Source organism: Vidua macroura, chromosome 13, assembly GCF_024509145.1.
Source record: "Vidua macroura isolate BioBank_ID:100142 chromosome 13, ASM2450914v1, whole genome shotgun sequence".
In the NCBI taxonomy this organism is placed as follows: domain Eukaryota; kingdom Metazoa; phylum Chordata; class Aves; order Passeriformes; family Viduidae; genus Vidua; species Vidua macroura.
Window position 1 is genome coordinate 7,630,777 of NC_071583.1, and position 17,851 is coordinate 7,648,627.

The window sequence follows — 17,851 nt, forward strand, 5'->3', positions numbered from 1 at the left end:
GCAGGTTTATAGTTCAAAACAATCATGCTTACATTTTTTAAGATTAGTTAAGACTCCCGAACAATTAAACTATAAATGCTGAATTTTGTAAGCAGAAATAAGACAATACACCTTGGTAAAATCACATGTTTTCACTTTCAAGCAAGACAGACAGTTAATACTAGCCTTACTAGCTAGAGGAATCTACCTGGAAGTAGAAGATGTGAGAGGGAGAAGGAGCCAATGAGAATACCTTTCCCCTGAGAGAAACATGCATCCACATGCATTTACAAGCAATTCCTTTCCAAAAATCTTCTGAACTCTTCTTCTGTATTTAAATGGCATCAATATAATTTTGGTGAAAAGCAAAGACCCACATTTGAAGGTTTACTTTACCTGGGTAGCTTCAAGGATAAAGTCATGGATGATAATTTGCTCTTCGTTAGAGAGGCACAGTCTGTCTTTGCTGATAAGGGTCACAGTAAAGGCCTCACAGTTCATGGATTCCTCACGACTTGGCCAGTACACAAACTCATCTTCTGCCTGGAGAAATGAAAGAACACACTACTGCAGCCTTTCAGATACATTTGTGCAACTGAAAAATCCAGTGGATCAAAAAATTGCTTTGATAAATAGAGATGATCAGGAACTGACCTTTAAAAAAACACTTCTGTCTAAAACAAATTTACTATTACAGTAGGCAGTAAACCTGCCAGATCCTCCCTTTGTGTGTTCAAACAGGTAACATCTGCTTTTTAATTGGTTTCACAGGGAAATGGCTATCTTAGCTCACTCATACTTAACCTTTGTATTGTATCCCAGGCTTTATGACCTCCTGCCTACACAGTTTTGTTTGAAAGTCAGATATTTGTTTAGAAAATCTCATTTACCTTTAAAAATTAATGACTTGTTATTTTTAATTTGTGTTTATTGTGGTCTAATCCAAAACTCAGGGTCTATGGATCAGGCTTAGGTAGAAGATTGATGGATACTTATGAAGGGCTTGAATTTTTAGGAGTGAGCAGAGGAGTGAAGAGGAAGAGAAAAACCCAAACATTCTTAACCTTGAAAGAAACACTGGCTGAACTTAACACAAGTTCTCCAGCAAAACACCTCTACTGAAGGGACACTGTAAAACCTCAGTGAGACTGGGAAGGCTGGAAGAAGTTCAGTGCTGAAGTAGCCTGACTGGCAGGATGTAAGTCAAAACTGTTCTTTAAAACAGCTGTCAAAGCTGTTCTTTAAAAAATAACTGTGAATTCCTAATGTGCTGCAGAGAAAGGAAATTATGGTCTGTCACCACGTACATGCAAAGTCTGTTTCTTCTCCTGGCTTCAAAGGTCTATGTCCTTGCAGAATGAGCACAGAAGTTGCCCTTGCCACATGCACTGAGCAAACCCATGTCTCTGGACATCCCATCTTTCATTCATGAGTGAACATGAACTATGAACTGATGTCATCCTGCCGTGGCCTTGCACAACCCTGTTAAACCAGGTGTATTTCTGTGGGTCTGCAGCTAGCTCTGATACACAAGATTCTGTTGAGATTTGTGCTGTCTGTTTATTCTGAAAATGTGACTTAAGGTTTTACATCCTTACAATTCTGCCCTAAATAAGCAGAAGTACTGGGAAGCAGAGTAATATGGCCGAGGGCCAGGCAAGGGACCTGTCCTGCCACCTGACAGGTCCTCATGCAGCAGGTGCCTTCCATTATTGCCTTGTCCTTTGGCATTGCACATCCAGCACCCTGATGCTGCCTGAATCCTGTGCCAGCCCTTCTTGCCAGCCAGCACATCGCACGCTGACCACTGAGCCAAGGCCAGATGCCACTGCCTTCCTGGCCACCTCCACCCTGGGAATGGTGAAGGTGAAAGAATTGTGGCTGAGCCCAGCATTCCTCCTTTACCCTTTGATCACTGTGGTTCTGCAGAGCTATTTCATGTACATGTGAAGACAAGATCAGCCTCTTCATTTCCACCTGATGTACTTTCATTTCATAAGCACTTTCTGATCTGATTGAATGTCTCTGAGCACTCCTTGCAGTGCTGCACTCCCTTTCATCCCCACACAAGCAGCATATTGACTGCTGCCTCTTTAGTAGCCCCTCATGACTGCTATTTTCCTGCTGTAATGAAGGCGGTTTCTCTTCCACTTTCAGCTACAATGGTCTATTCACCTCAGTGATGCGTGCATGAAAAAACGAACCGATTAGTTCCTAATCCTTTTCAACACACCCTCTTGAGACATGCTAGTAAATCTGGAAGTAGTGATTAGTACTTCACCTGTGTCTCCTTATTCTATCACTCTGTCTGACTCATTATTTCCACTTAAATTAACATACTTGTTTGCTTTTTACTTTCATTAAAAATGGCATGTGCAGCCTTGCACAGTCATAGTCTTGCACAGCCTGAGATTTAAGCTCACAGGCAAACAAGCAATTATCCTCCTGTCCCTACCTTGCATTTCTGCTCCTCTCCAAGTCCTTACCCATAACCCCAGCCTCTCCATACCCTCAGTGCTTGCATCCTGCCCTCAGGAGCCTTGCAGATGCTGACAGCACTGGTGTGCTGTGCTGTGCTATCTGTGAGCACTGAGGTCCCTCCAGCCCTGATGTCCACGGGTGAGTGCAGAAGGCGAGAGCAAAAGAACAGCCCCTACATCATTGAACTTATCTTTTTGTAAACAGCTTATGGCAAAGTTTGAGTAGGTGGCTCAAAAACTGGCTTTGCTTTCAGCCAGAAAACAGCCCCAGCAGGCAACCGAGTGACCCTGTGCTGTGCCCAGCTGGGCTGTGACAGTGGCATCACGCAGGGAGAGACACAGGCAACTCACCAGGCTCTGGTTGTCCGGCAGCATGACAATGATCTGTGCATTGTGGTCCCAGATCATTCGCCAGAAATCTTTAGTTGTATGTGGCAGTGGATGTTGGGTTATGATGAACTCGTTACTCCTGTAGTAGCCCTTTGGCAGCAACACAAACACACAGTTACTTACTGCCTCCCATACTTTTAAAGCACTGATTTAATTTCTGGGGACACGTAATGACCCTATTTCATTTTCCATCACAATATTTTCACACAGACTATATTTTCTTAACTCCACTTCAATTCTACAGAGTCCCTACTGCTTTAATTTACTTTAAATCCCAGTATCTATTTGACTGTATCTCACAGAAATACACATTCCATCTAAATGCATCTTGTAATTAATTTTTTTAGGCAAGAATCTTTAATAAAACACGGTTAATAGCTTTACATTATGGGGAAGGTGTTAAAATCTCATCTGTTAATACACAGCCATTACATACAGAATTAAGACAATTATAGGCATCTGGTATTTAGCACCTTAGAACTGATTTTACTTTGTAATTAGGTGTTGGCTTCCTCACCATGATATAAGAGGCATTAATGTAATCTGTTCCCTTCATTCCAGGCAGTGGTGCCAAGCCCACCCTAGCACGCTCAGCTATAACATTAAGAAAAAAAAAAAACAGAGAAAAAAAAAAAAGATCAAAGTTTGATCATGGCACAATGCAGAAAGTAAGAATTTCTCAGCCGTTAACAAAGCAAACAGTGTGCAGCTCCCATCTCCCACAGGAGCAGGCCAGCACTTTAACTGCATTAAAGCACTGCCTGCTAACACAGGATATAAAAGAGAATGTTGCACAATATTCCCACAAGGACAAAGTAATTTCAGGAATCAAATTTTACTATAGCAAAGATTTTCACAGCAGGCTGAATTACCAAATAACAGTATATGCAGTGATAACAGGGGATTTCGGGTAATTCTTGTGTGTAGTGTTCCATTTGTCTCCAGCAGCATACAAACCCAGCTGATTTATTTTGTTTTCCCTACCACTCTGTAGCACTGCCATCTCTCACAGGGTGAGAGAACCTCCAGAGACAAACATCTTCCCAAATGGGGAACTTCCCAGAAGTGTGTGCTCTTCTGCAGAGCCACGCTTCCCTGTGACCTTTTGAGACCCTCAAACCCTCTGACAGCCCCTAAAAGCCAAACTGAAATCAGTGCAGCTGCATGACACAAAGGGCCAAATCAAACAACCTATTTCTAGCGTGTCCCATCTGTTTTTAAAATGTATTCTGATGACTTCCCTTTTTATTAACAAACTTTACAATGAACTGTATCTGTGCCACTATTACTCTGTGCTATCTTGGCTATCATCTGTCCTCTGTGTCCTGTACTCTGGGTTATGTGATGGGGATGACATTGTGCCCTTGCTTGGTCTGGTGCAAGTTCATATTGCTTGACAGCCATGCACAGATTCCATTGTAATGACTGTGGAACTGTGTCCTTGGTCACTAAAAATCCTTAGATCTGGGGTGGCTCACACAGAAAAACTGAGTGCAGTAGCTGAATTACAAACAACTGGTGCAAATCACTCTGGGAGATCTCCCAGAGCAGGGAGCTGCTGGTATCAAAGTAATCTCTCAGTATTCCATAGATTTATCCCCTACGTAATTATTCAAATTCTTAAGCACTTCAAATTAACATTTCACTTGGACAGTATATCTGGCTGACACTGCAACTATTTCCTTTTGTTCAGTTTCATCAGGGTAATACTGAAAGACAAGACAGCTTGGGCTGAACAAAAGATTACATTTCCCCTTCCTCGTGGCTATGTCTTTTCATGCATAACACCGGGAGAATTCGGTACAAAAAGTTATGCTAGGCAGTAATCAAACTGAAGATGTGAACTTACATGGCACAACTGATGAGTTCCTGTTCTTCTCTTTGTTGCAGTCTTTCTGAGCACTGAAGCATTCCACGTATTTTGCATTACACTGTGTAACCAGCTGAAAGAGAATAAAGTAGTAAGTCAGCCCTCAGAGCACTCTAAATGAAGAGAGGAGGTTTCTTCGCCAACTCCTGCGAAGATGCATTAGTAGAAGAATAAACTGCATTGTTAAAACTTGTTTAAAGTACTCAAGTTTCCAATGGAAATCATCCTTTTCATACAACATGTTTAATAGATAAAAAGATCTCTGGAGCTCTCAGTTTTGCAACATCCTGTATATGAAGTTCCATCAAAATGAATTTTCACAGAACACTACGTTTCATTATCTTTGAGAATATATTTCACAGAATTTCGGATATGTTTAGTCAGAAGCAGGTCTCGAGGAATAAAAGCTAGCAAAATAGAACAACAAAACTTTAATTTTTTTGTTGTTTTTGGGTTTTTTTCCCCTAAAATAATAGCCAGATCATTCTTGCAGAATGTCTTTTTCTGCCAGGCCTTTGGGGAACCCACCACACTGGCATCTGAGATCTGAGGCCATGGGCTACATTCTCTGGTCTGCCATGTTCATTCTGGGCTGCCTAGAGGCACAAAGAAAGGCGGATTTGTATTTTAATACTCCCCCAGTACATGGGGAAACTCTGCCAGAGCAAAGAGAGTAAAGGTGGCTTTCACATCTCCTGCACTCACACCTCGTTACTCAGCGTCATTTCACTCTAAGATGGTTGAACGTAAATTGCTCTACTGGGGCATGAGCACAAGTTATTTTCTGCCAGCTCTGTGGCAGCAGCAGAAACAAGAGAAAGATCTAATAATTGCTGCTGGTCACATCCCAGTTTGAAATGCACTCTAAATAAGATAGCACTCAACTCATCTGTGCACTGGCATAAGCCACATTAGAAGTTACGGGCATTCTAAATAACTGTGCAATGTTTTCAGAGAAAGTAATTTCTGTAAATGGCACTAAGGGTTTTAAAACCTTGGCACGAGTCATCAGAAAACATATAATTTAGAATTGTTTGTAAAAGTGTAACACTTTTTAAAATAACAAATCTTTGCCTCCTCCTGCATTTTGTGTGGGTGTGCGTGCTCTTGCACTTGTTTCTTTAATTTAGTAATTAAGCATCTGGAATGTCTTGAGTGATGGAGAAATACTAAGATTCCTACAAGTGAATTCAGATTAATTTTTTGAATAGCTTTGCACCTGGTGTAATTTAACAGCTTCAGTTCCTTGGGTAGTTTTTGGGTAGTTATTAACTGAGTGAGTTTAGCTGTGAAAACAGATGTCATGTGTCTCCTTATGATACAAACTCTCACAAAATATTTTACAATGTATTCAAATAAAGTGCAGTCAGAAAATCTTAGGTTTCAAGTAAGAGATTCGGGAAAAAGAAATTACTTTGGCCAGGAAGGAAGCAGCTATGTCATAGCAGGAAACACAACAAGCATCATGATTAGCAATGAGAAAGGCATATTGTGTTTCCTGGTCTTAAAACATTTGTAATTCCTTATCTACACTGAGGAAATAGTAGGTGGTGCAAAGAACCTCATCTCTTGTCTTTCCCCATATTTGTATGCATGAGAGCCACGGTTTTTGAGGAAGACTTCCAGCCAAGCTAACCACAGACTTGGGAACATCCAAGGCCCCTTGGGAACAGGGAGACCAGCAGCACAGTCCAAACCAGTGTCCATGTCCCTCTTCTCAGCTCTGACTGAAGAGCATGAGCACTGATTTCCAGCAGTGAAGCAAGGACTGTGTAGGACTGAACTTCTCATGATGTTGTGCTGTGCTGATCAAGTTTTCTGGTTTGGTTCCTTAGCCATGACAATAGACAGTGAAGACAAGCCATTAAAAAGAGGGTAGGAAAATTAGGTCCCTCTGGATGGCAGTGATTAAGACTTACCTTGAACTGTTTTTCTAGCCGTGTCTTCCCTCCTATGCCAGGAATGAGGATGCTGTTAACATAACTATGCAGCTGGTTTGCAGACACTTCAGTCTCCTTCCCAAGGATGGCTTCCAACAAGGCATCATGAATAAAAATGTACTGCTCCTAGAAAAACATCAGCATGTCAGGTGGACATTTGAAATAACCTGAACGGATGTCTTTGTCCGAGGAGCAGTGCACACTAAAGGAAAGGGTGTTCAAAACAAGCCACTCATGCAAATACTGCCAAATTCAGAATATTTATAAATATAGTACATACAACTCTGAATAAGTCAAAAACAAAATCTGAAGTTTCTGGTCTAGAAAAAGACAGTGCAGAAAAATATCAGTAACATATTCAATTTTTTACAGGGATGTAATTGGAAAAAATCTATTCTCTTTTTGATTACAATGCAAAAATGAACAAGGCTTTAAATTCAACCCCACTGCATTTTTTACCTCTGTCTGGACGAGGTAGTTGCGCTGTGTCCTGATATGTTTCAGGAAACCCAGGACATTAACTGTGCTTTTGTCTTTTATCTGCTGCAGCATACTGTCTATCACAATGTAGGTACCAGTTCTGCCAACACCAGCACTACAGAGAACATAAGAGACACTCATGAAATACAGCCAGATGAAAGCAAATGCAGAAGTAACTAGAACAGAACTAAGCAAATATTCACATATTCCTATTCATGGGCTTCCATTTTCCTCCTAGCTTCAACCATTAAAGTTTCCCAGCAAAATATTTTGGGTTTCTGGAAATATTACCAGGTATATAATTCCTCCCTTCTGTGGGTATTTCTGTGCTTCAAGATGAGGCTGAATACAATACAAGCCATCACACCTGTGCCAGCAGCATGAGGATAAGGCTGCTGTGGTCCTGGACTTCATACTCTGGCTGCTCACACTTGGCTCCTGTTTCCACTGCTGCAGTTACTGGTGTTGGCTGGATGAAGCCATTCAGAGGTCCATCCTTTGCCAAGCTGCTGCTATGCTGGATTGCCAAGGTCACTCCAGGCTGTGAGATGGCTCTGGCTGGCTTCAGCCTTGAGGTAAACTTAAGCTGCAAAGTGGAGCTGGAAATGAAAGTGGTACCAGCACTATGGGAAGGTATAAAAGGGGATTAATCCTGTGGAGCAGAATTCCTTACAGTGAACAAGGGCAGTCCTGGGCCCAAGAGAGATGGGAGCTCTTCAGAGATTCTCCATTTCTGCTGAGGAAGGAGCTGTAACCCCCATCATCCTCTCCTCTTTGATATAGTGCTATGCAGCCCCCTCACACACAGTGATGAAGACCACATCCCTGAACTAGTATATTCACTGATCTACTGCTGTGACTGCAAGTGCTGGTGAGGGTGAGTGTGGTTCATTGGCAATTGCATTCCCAGGTGTCCATGTATCCACACTGTTGCTTCCCAGCAGAGGTGATCCTGGCCTGTCCATGCACTGAACTGGGAGGCTACAAATAAGCTTTGACCAAGGAGCTTTCCAATTCCAGTGCAATGTAGTTCAGCAGTTCAGTATCATGGCTATAGCAAAACCCTGCATCAGCTGGGAAGCTTTTGCACTGGAGCTGTTTTAAGACATAGGCAAAGAAGAGCTCATGTCTAACTGCACCCCATGGGGCTGACACACTCCTCCTGTGTTAGTAACCTGCAGTGTTTGCGTTAGGTGGCATGGAAGAGCACACACTGTGCTCTAGCTGTGCTTGCCTTGGGTGGTTTGTCACAGCCATCATACCTGCAGTGCACCACCACTGGTCCCATGTCTGGGGTTCTGGCTGCCGAGGATCTCCTGACGAAGGTGAGCACGGGCAGGGCGTACTCGGGCACGCCCATGTCGGGCCACTGGGTGTAGTGGTACTGAATGACAGTCCTCTCGTTCTGCCGCCCTTTGGGGTTCCCCTTCTGACCCTGGGTACGAAGGGTGCACGGAGACAAGAGACAGAGGAGGGAAAAGAAGCATAAAAATATCGTCAGTCCCTTCTGGCTTGCTCAGCTGTGAAAGTGCTGGACTCTGACAGAAGAAACCTGCAGCTCTGCCTGCTGATGGGTGGAGACAGAGTTTGAGGAAAAATACATGTGGGAACAGGTAATAACAGCAATTACAAGGACACCAAAGCTGCAGTGCACTTGAGAAAAAGAAATACAGGCTAAACCTTAGCAACAGGTTCCTTGTAATCCTGTCTTTACTTCTTTCCCACCCGCCTGCCTCTCCAGGCTGCCTATGCAAACGCAGAGTTTTGCTCTGGTGTGCCTTGCATCCTACACAAGCTGGAAGACACCTGGATGGGAGCAGTGAAGTCTTGGCTCACCTTTTTCATCTTGGTGTTCCTGACGGTGAAGCGGCGCACGGTGTAGCAGGCGTGGACGTTTGTGCTCTTGAGCGTGACGATGATGTTGCCGTACTCCTCGCTGTTCTCCGTCGGCCAGTACTGATCGCACTTCCTCTGAACACAGACACAGTTGGGTGAGTTGGGTAAGGGCCTGAGCTGCTGCTTTGTATTTCTGTCTAGAGCTTCTTGAAAAAAATCATGGCTCAGTATGTGTCCCTGTGTTGTGTTACTTATGTGTTATGCATCAGTACATATCATCCCAAGCCATTTAAAACAAATTCTGCTCAGGTGATCTGGGGAAGTGTTAAGGAGCAACTGCTAACAAACAAGAAAATCTCTTACTCTTCCTTTTTCAACAAGGTTCGTGATCATGACAATGATTCCTGTATTTTGTTCCCAAATCATCCTCCAGAAATCTTCAAATGTAGACTTTAAAGGTCCCTGGGTAGCAATGTAGGCTTTTGCTTTGTTGTAACCCTTCAAAGAAAACCATAATGCCAAGTGAGATGAAAGCAATATCATAGCAGAAAAATTAATATTTTAGAGGTAAAAAGAAAGGTGCTTTTCTAATTCAGAAGAGTGAGGAATTTGTAGCAAAATTATCAGATGAAGTTGGCAAATACAATCACATCACAAGTGACAATATTTCCTTCCTGTGGAAGGATTCAAAGGTAGAGCAGATAAAAACCATTAAAACAACTTACATCGACATAATTAGCATTAATGTAGTCACTGTGCTTAGAATCTTTCCCTGGTAAAGGCCTTAGCTTCACCCTGCTGTGATCATCTGCAGGATAAAAAACAGAGCAGAGAAACATTAGGGAAACACGCTGCAGAACTGCAGGCAAACATCCCATTTCCTGGGTATCAGGGCTGCCCTTACTAATACACAGAAGAGATTGGCCTTGGACTGGAGTCAAGAGGGAGATGGGAGAATCTGTTCTTGGTCATCTGCTCATGTGCAGGTGTTCAGCCTTCATATCCCCTAAAGTACATGGTTCATGCTGGGACAGCTTCTCTTTAAAGGGCACTGGAGCCTCAGGAGCACAATTTTTAGAATCATCTACATCACTCAGGGTAGTGAGATTCAAAGAGCCAGGGCACCCCATGGGGCTGTGAAACGCTGCCTCTGCTCAGCTCAGCTCATTATCCTCCCCTCAGTGCTGGGCTCAGACAGCTCTGCTGGCTCTGGGAGCTGAGTGAATGTCCTCACTCCTTCACCACCATCATCACACCGTGAGGAAAGACTTGAGGCTGTGATCTTGAGCTCCTCTTTTTGTTTCACTCAAATGCTTGACTCCGCCTTAAAACAGGAAAAAAATCATAGTCCTGCTCCGAGGCAGAAGCACTGGGCTGTGTGGTGCTTCCAACTCATGCAGAGATAAGACATGTGAGCCAACTTTAAGCATAAAGATTGGTTTATTTTGCCTTCCTTCAGGACCAGTGGAGAGAGAGGATCTTCCAATGATAATCTGGAGGACTGAAGTGCCTGCTTCAATGTCACATCTCTGTACCTAGAGAGATGAGACACCTATGTCTAAAATCAGAGCTGGGACAAGCTCAATGAATGCCTTTGCCCAAGGCCACACAGCAAGTCTTTCAAAGGTGTGGGAATTGGTCCTCAGCCAGTACCTTGATTACTACTGAAAATCTGTTAGGGACACACATTTCCTTCCTATGCCATCAAAAGCATTCAAAATTTATTGCAATGTTTATGAACACTGAGAACTTTTTACCAGTGGGCTCTCCATGCCTGTCCCTAAACCACAGTGACAGTTGCATCTGCCATCCATTCCACATAAGAGAATAACAGGGAAAAAGTTACTGCACTTCTATCCCAGATCATTTGCATTCTAGGGCAGAGTCCAGATTTGCAGTTCTCAGAGGGATACAGGCAAAGCCTGCTCAGTGCTACAAAGATCACTATTTGTCCAAATCCTACACAGAGCTAAAGCAGTTTGAAATATAGCAGATACACTCTGTAAGATTTAGCACCTTTGGGACTGTAGGGTAATCCCAGGAATCATCAGTAAAACTCTTTGCTCCTCCATGCACTTCCCCTAGGCCAGTTTTCAGGCATTAGCAGGCAGGAGCGCTCTGATCATCAATTTATCCCAGTTATTCCTCTGCAAAATTTCATACCAAACTTCTACAACTATGCTTGGACATCCAAGCTGTGAAACATTTCAAAACAAAAGCTGGAGTGAAATCCTGGCCCTGGAGAAGCCAAAACATACACTGCCTTTAATGGGGAAAGGATCTCCCAGCCACACTTTCACATGTTTATTACATCCTGTGTAATAATGTAGCCTGGGGCCATCTGCCTGTCCCAGTCACACAGACACACTGCAAGAGGAGAGTGCCCTTTTGGGTTATCCATTGTGCTTAGGCCAGTGCTTACTTACAGGCCAGGATGTTGATGTATCTGTTCTTGTGCTTGTTGTCGGGATGGTTGGAATGCTCTGCAGTGATGTTCATGTCAGCCGTACAGCGCTGCACTTCCTAGGCAGAAAGATTATTCAAATGGAAAATTTGTCAGTCCAAAAAACCCTGAGCTTTCTCTCCTTTTGCAGCAGCTCATGGAAACCATGGTCAACGTATCAGAATTTTAATTGCTGGGTTAAACACAAAGTCTTTCAGTATTGTCCTGTATGTTGTGTCAGGTGTCCCTGGGGCACGGTCACGCTCCTCTCCACAGGCCTGGGGACAGACGAGCAGCCTGAGAGCCAGCTGTCCCCTCTGACCACCAGTCCATCACCTTCTGCACTGCATCTCCTGCCATGCCCCACTCTGTCCCTCCTTGGGGAGCTAAGACAGGGTCTCTCAGATGCAAGAGTGGCCAGTGCAGTGTTACAAACTAATAACAAAAAAACATTTCAATAGAAGACTTTTGATCACTGGACAACTTATCTGTTTATAACCTCTCAAAATGGGGTTTCTGACATTTAAGTTTGGTACTGACCTTTTGCTAGCTCTCTGCAGAGAGATGCCTTTTGTAAAATATAAATAAAATAGATCTCTGAAGATAACAATGAGGGCTTTAAATACCACTGCCTGGATGCTGATTAACAGCCCTCAATCCAGTGAAGAGAAGGTTGCATCCATGTGTATTTACAAAGCAGAGAGAGACCAGGGTGCTCATGAAGCCAGAGATGCAATGTCTGAAGAGCTGGGGCTGTAGGTTAAATACACAGTTCCCTTGGAATTTCTAAGTTCTTAACCCACCCCTTACTCTGTTCAACAACAGGATACAGAGCTATTGAAATGGGGCAATGGAGGGTCTTTTAATTTAAAATTATTCTTCATTTAAAGACACATTTTTGAAAAAAAAAATAAAATTTGGAGTTTACAAAGTTGTGGAAGAAATTATATTTATTCAAATATTTTGTGACTCCCAGGAATTGCCCCAAACAGAACCGATTTCCCCCCAGGATATGTGAGGAAGTGCCAAATTACTTTGTACTTCAGACTTTAAAAATAACAGTATAGAACCTAAGAGGCAAAGTCATTAGGAGCTCACAGCTGCTACAAAGATCACGAGCTAAGTGACAGAGAAAAATTATCACAAGAAATGCTATACAAACAGCAGATGTAGGAGTTCAGCATTATGCAGACATTTCACCAAGGACTTGCATAGCAATTTTGATATCTTCCCCAACATTTACATTTTAAAAGTGCAAAGTATACTAAAACCTTGTACGTTTTATAGCTTTTATATCCATGTGACACTCTCAAATAACAATTGCTTCTCTCTCTCTTTCCAGCCCTCCACAGGGAGAAACATACTGTGCTCAAGGAGATGAGCTGAGCAAAGACAAAGATGAATTGAGCAAAACTCTCAGCTGGCCCTAAAGGAATTTTCATAGTTCCACTTCTATCAAATAAAAAAAACCCATATTAAAGTGTGCTCTTCCCCTAATTCTGCCTGTCAGCTCCAGTAAGCAAGGGATTTCAGATAACACAATAGGCAGGATCAGTTCAGCCTAAGTCATGGTTGGAAAAGCAGCAATATTTACATGTTAGGCTGATTTAATGTAATTTTGTTTTATCTATATTTTCATTTAGAAATCACACAACATCACTGCTGTACCATTACAGGTCACTCCTAAAAAATACCCTGTCTGCTTCTGAAAAGCCTCGCATCAAACCCTACATCCCTGCATCACTATAAAATTCTTTTTAGAAGTTATTGGTGTTGAAAAATTTATGCCAAATGCTGTAGAATTTAATACAGATTAATCCAATAAGGTTCTGTGGAGAATACTCTGAGAAGTTATAGAATTTAATAGGGAATTACCTCCCTGCTAAGGAATTTTCTCTGACAGTTTAAATACTACATAGTAAATGTATCATTTTCTATTAAGTTCTATAGGATTTTTCCATAAGGGAATTGCTGGGGAGGTTAATCATTTTAATTAACCTTTTTATGTTGATGGTGACTGTTTCCTTGACTGTACATGTTCCCAGCTGACCAATATAACGTTAATAGAAGAGGAAGATTAAGCTAAGATGGAGAAAAACACAGCAGTGGAAAAGGAGGTCTGACGCTGTGAGAGCTGATGATCTGAAAATGGCTTTTCTTAACACATTACATTCTAAATGGTTTTTAATACTCTGGAAAGCTGTTGTAATGGTGGATATATCTACACAATGCAAAAGCATAGCAAAAGGAGACTGTTACAGAAAAGCTTCCCCCTTGCCAATATACCTCAGCTATTTTTGTATTTTTAAAGTCTTCAGCCCTCCCCTCCAGTCCAGGACACAGCCAAGGCTTTGGGACACTGAAGCTGTCAATGAGAAGGGGACTGAGGACATCCTCCAGCACCACCCTGGCCTGGGTTTGGCTGTACCAAAACCTAGATGGGGTTGAGAGCAGAGGATGGGTATCCACGCTCTCCTACCCTCTGAGGCTCATCTCCAAATCCTAACAGCAAATTACTAAACCACAGGCTCCCTCCACCAGCCAGTAAGGCATAAGTTAACATTCCTCTGTTATTAAAGCCAAGGTGATTGCCTTTCATCAATGCACAGAAGGCTGCAAGGAGACAAGACTAGTTGCAGTCTGTTATCTGTGCCTCTGTTCAGAGTATTATTTACCCCTTGGCAGAAGAGGACACCCCAGTGTTAATAAATAACACCCTGGAGAAAGTCCCCAAAAGTCCCTGTCTTAATTATGCCATTTTACCACATTTATGTATATCACATATTTACTTTCCCAGCATTTTCTGTTGCTTATGCAATGAACACCCCAGGATTTCTAAACCTCACTGGCTACCAAGTTCTTCAGTTGCACGAAAAACATCATCATGATTGCATTACTACCAAAACCTACGTTTGCAGGCAGGTCACCAGGTCAGGGCTGCTCATGGCAGCTCAGCCTAAACAAAGTCCTCTCCCAGCAGGCACAAAACTGTTACTGGCACCTTGGAGTAGGACAGGTAGTGTTTGTTTCATCATCTCCATAAATCATCCATAAACTTTTCATGTCTAGAATATTTCCTTTGGCTTTCCTTAATCCTGCTTAGTCTTCTCCACTGATTTTAATGATGGCTGGCTTGCACACTGCTGCTCCTCATGTTTAACTTCCCAGAACACATTACTGTCCCAGGATGAATGGATACAGGCTTTATTCTGTCCTTTCAACTTAATCATTGACAACCCTAGAAACCAAAGTACATGGTTTCAATTGACTGTTAGTTACTGTAAGAAGTGTTCTAGTCTATGCTATTATGGCTAATTTGCCTTTTAATTATATTGTCCATGCTAATGCTAATTGGAATTTGATACACCCAGGTTTAACGACCCATTTTAATTGCCTTTCTGAAACAAGTTACAGATTAGTTTCTTCTAAACTTCAAAGAATTTCCATTTAAGTGTAAAATCAAACTGCTCCAGTGTCTTGCTGGCAGTAGAAGGTTCTGAGCAGGATTTTTTGCTACAGTGGCTGAGCAGGAACTCGGTCTCTTGATTTGGCCTTACAAAGCTGCTGCTGCTGTTTCCCATTACTTCAGGCTGATGTCCTGGCAGGGGCTGAACTGTGAAAGCCTATGAATAGCAATGAGGAGTCACAACAAAGAAAGGATCCTAATCTGAGCAACTAAAGCTGAGAAGATCCATAGCTGTGTTTTGATATGAATGCTGATATTTTTCAGCAGGGAAGCATCCACCCCCAATATCAGTTTTGATCTATTATTTTAATCCCAAATTACAAGAATTCTGTGGTAGTGCTCTTTCTGTTTGTTTTATCACAGCAAACATGAAGACAGCATACCAACAGAGACTGCAGATAGTGTTTGAAGATATCCCCCAGGAACAGTGTAGATTTCTATAATAATTTAGCACTGGTATAAACTCTCCAACAGCACTCGAGAGAGAGGTGAGCTGGGGACAGCCTAGAAAGAGGTGAAAATAAACAAACCAAAAGGACTCAACACAGGAATAACATCAATAGATGTTATTAGCTAAATAACATCAATAGCTAAAAACTCCTGTAAAATGCATGAGACAGGAAAGAATAACGGGGTGGAGGTGTCAGAGTCTGACCAAAACCTTGCATTTTCCAGCCAATGGCTCATCCAAGTGGGGCTTCCAGGCACAAACCTTGGGAATGGCTGTGGTACTGTGGTTACTAATAGAAACTCCAGGTATCTGAACTTCTTTTACTGCTTCTCTTCATCTCTTAATTCATAACACCAATTTCTAGGTGTTAGGTAGGTGAAGCAGTGAGATAAGAATTGAGAACTCCAGGAAGGCCCTGTTCTGCAGCAATCCTTCCTCCTCCAGCTTCACAGTGCTGCTTCCCTCTGGTTTCAGTACAGCAATGCAAAGGCTGAGAATACTTCTAATTAAGGCAATTTTGGGCCAGGTTATAAAACATTCCCAAAGCAGTATTGCCTGCTAGCAGCATGCTTTTGAAATGGCATCTTTCTGCTGCCATCCTTGGTATAGATGCAGCTATAAGCACGTGCCTGGTGCAAGCTGTGTCTAATCTGTAAGGGGTGTCAGGATAACTACACTGGGTTTTTAGTATCTCAAGAAGTGTGGAAAGTGCAGCATTATCTGTTTTCAATGCAACCCATAGCTAACGTTCTGAGGTCCCCAGTTAAAAAGAGCCAGTGACCCCTGCCCTGAGCAGCAGCAACCATGAGAATAACATTAGCAAATCCCTGCCACATTGCTGGAAATATAGATTTATGTTATTTTCTTACATTTCAGGCCATTTAGAAGAAGGTGCCACTGGAGTATAAAGATATTTTCAATTTATGTGATGAGGGAGCTAGACAGCCTGCCTCTGAGTTCAGTGAGCCTGTTCAGACTCCAAATTGGCAATGAATCATTATGCTCACACGGCCACAGGCAGGAGAGGTCTGCAGAGATTGCATTCCCCTCTATAACTGATCCTGCAGCAGCACTGACCAGCCCACTCCAGAATTACAGAGGAGGAAAGTAAAACTCCCTGATCTCAAAAATCCAAATGCTGTATTAAACTGTAAAAATTCACAGTTAGCTTTGGGGATGGAAGGTGATTTCTTGGCTTAGTGTTCCTTTCTTAGAGCAAAAAGGACAAGATTACTTAAAAAAACTTACTGTGTTATTCCAGTAACTGGCCAGGGGGAGGGAGTGAAAAGCTCTACTGTGGGAGGTGGCACTTCACACTCTTTTTGATACAGGAATTTGGAGGGCACATGTCCCATGTAGTCAGGCTATCAGGGGAATAGAGGATGACAAATGTGACATCAGTTTTTAAACTGAGATCCAGAAGGGGTTTTAGGCACTGCAGCCCACTATAGCTGACTTCTCTGTGGGGCAAACTGCAAGACTCCAAAATAGAGGAGCAGAGCTAGTGAATGCCTTCAACACCTTGGGGAGAGGTCCCTGAAGAAGTCTACAGGCTGCCTAGAAGAGAGCAGCATATCAATTTCCAAAATGTGTGAAAAGGCCTCTCAGAAAATTTTACTTAAAAACCTGTTCTGGTTTAGGAACAAAAAGAAAACTTGCCTTTGTGCACTACCAGGGTAGAGGTGGGACACACCTGCCCAGGAATTGCCAGTGTTCAGCTTTCACTGGTGGGACCTTATGGGGACCTCACCTATTCATAAGTGGACTGCAGAGGAGACAAAGTGTGTTTACCAAATTATTCAGGATAATTAGAACGAAGGCTATTTGTGAAGGGAAGCTGAACAATCTTGCAGCACTGAGTGGCCGAGTGACAAAATGGCAAATGAAATTCAATGCTGATAAATGCAAAGTGATGTACTCAGGGAAAAACAACCCTAACTATACATACATGCTGACAGGTTCCCAATTTGCTATTGCCATACTGTGATGAGGCCTTGGGGTCACACTCAATAGTTTTCTGGAGGTATCAGCTGAGTGCTCAGTAGTTGTTAAAAACCAAATACTATATTAGGAAGGAGAAAAGTAATAGAAAACTGAAAATGTCACTGAACTCTGCATTAAAACCACCTGCCATATACTGTGCACAGCTGTGGTCTTCCCATCTTGACAAGGTTATGGTAAAGGAAGATAAAAAGGTACATAAGGGACAACTCATCTCAAATCTGGAGTGGCTTCCTCCAAAAAAACGAAGTGAATAATTTAGATTTCTTCAGATTTAAAAATGGATTATTAAGGGGGAATATAAAGGCAGACAGAACCATGTGAGTAAACAGGGATGCACTTTGTAATGCAAAAAGTAGGAGGCACCAAGAGAAGTTATTCAAGATGAATGAAAAGCAAAAGGAAGTCTGTTCTTGTGGAACAAATTGTAGAATTCATTGCCATGGGATGCTCTGGACACCAGAAGCCTAAAAGGGTTCAAGAGACAATTAGAAATTTATGGAACAGAGGTCTAT

The 17,851-nt window shown here is 42.5% G+C and overlaps 1 protein-coding gene across 1 annotated transcript in view; it reads right to left on the bottom strand.

Moving 5' to 3' along the window:
- The window catches only part of PTPRG (protein tyrosine phosphatase receptor type G), a 392,257-nt gene that overhangs the window by 9,653 nt on the left and 364,753 nt on the right, over positions 1 to 17,851 (bottom strand). Inside the window, exons 16-26 of the mRNA XM_053989294.1 lie at positions 11,402 to 11,498; positions 9,701 to 9,783; positions 9,339 to 9,473; positions 8,976 to 9,110; positions 8,402 to 8,574; positions 7,119 to 7,254; positions 6,639 to 6,785; positions 4,699 to 4,792; positions 3,367 to 3,443; positions 2,811 to 2,939; positions 376 to 522 (exon numbers count right to left, since the gene is read on the bottom strand). Coding sequence (XP_053845269.1) covers positions 376 to 522; positions 2,811 to 2,939; positions 3,367 to 3,443; positions 4,699 to 4,792; positions 6,639 to 6,785; positions 7,119 to 7,254; positions 8,402 to 8,574; positions 8,976 to 9,110; positions 9,339 to 9,473; positions 9,701 to 9,783; positions 11,402 to 11,498 — 1,353 coding nt within the window. The remainder of the gene's footprint in view (positions 1 to 375; positions 523 to 2,810; positions 2,940 to 3,366; positions 3,444 to 4,698; positions 4,793 to 6,638; positions 6,786 to 7,118; positions 7,255 to 8,401; positions 8,575 to 8,975; positions 9,111 to 9,338; positions 9,474 to 9,700; positions 9,784 to 11,401; positions 11,499 to 17,851) is intronic.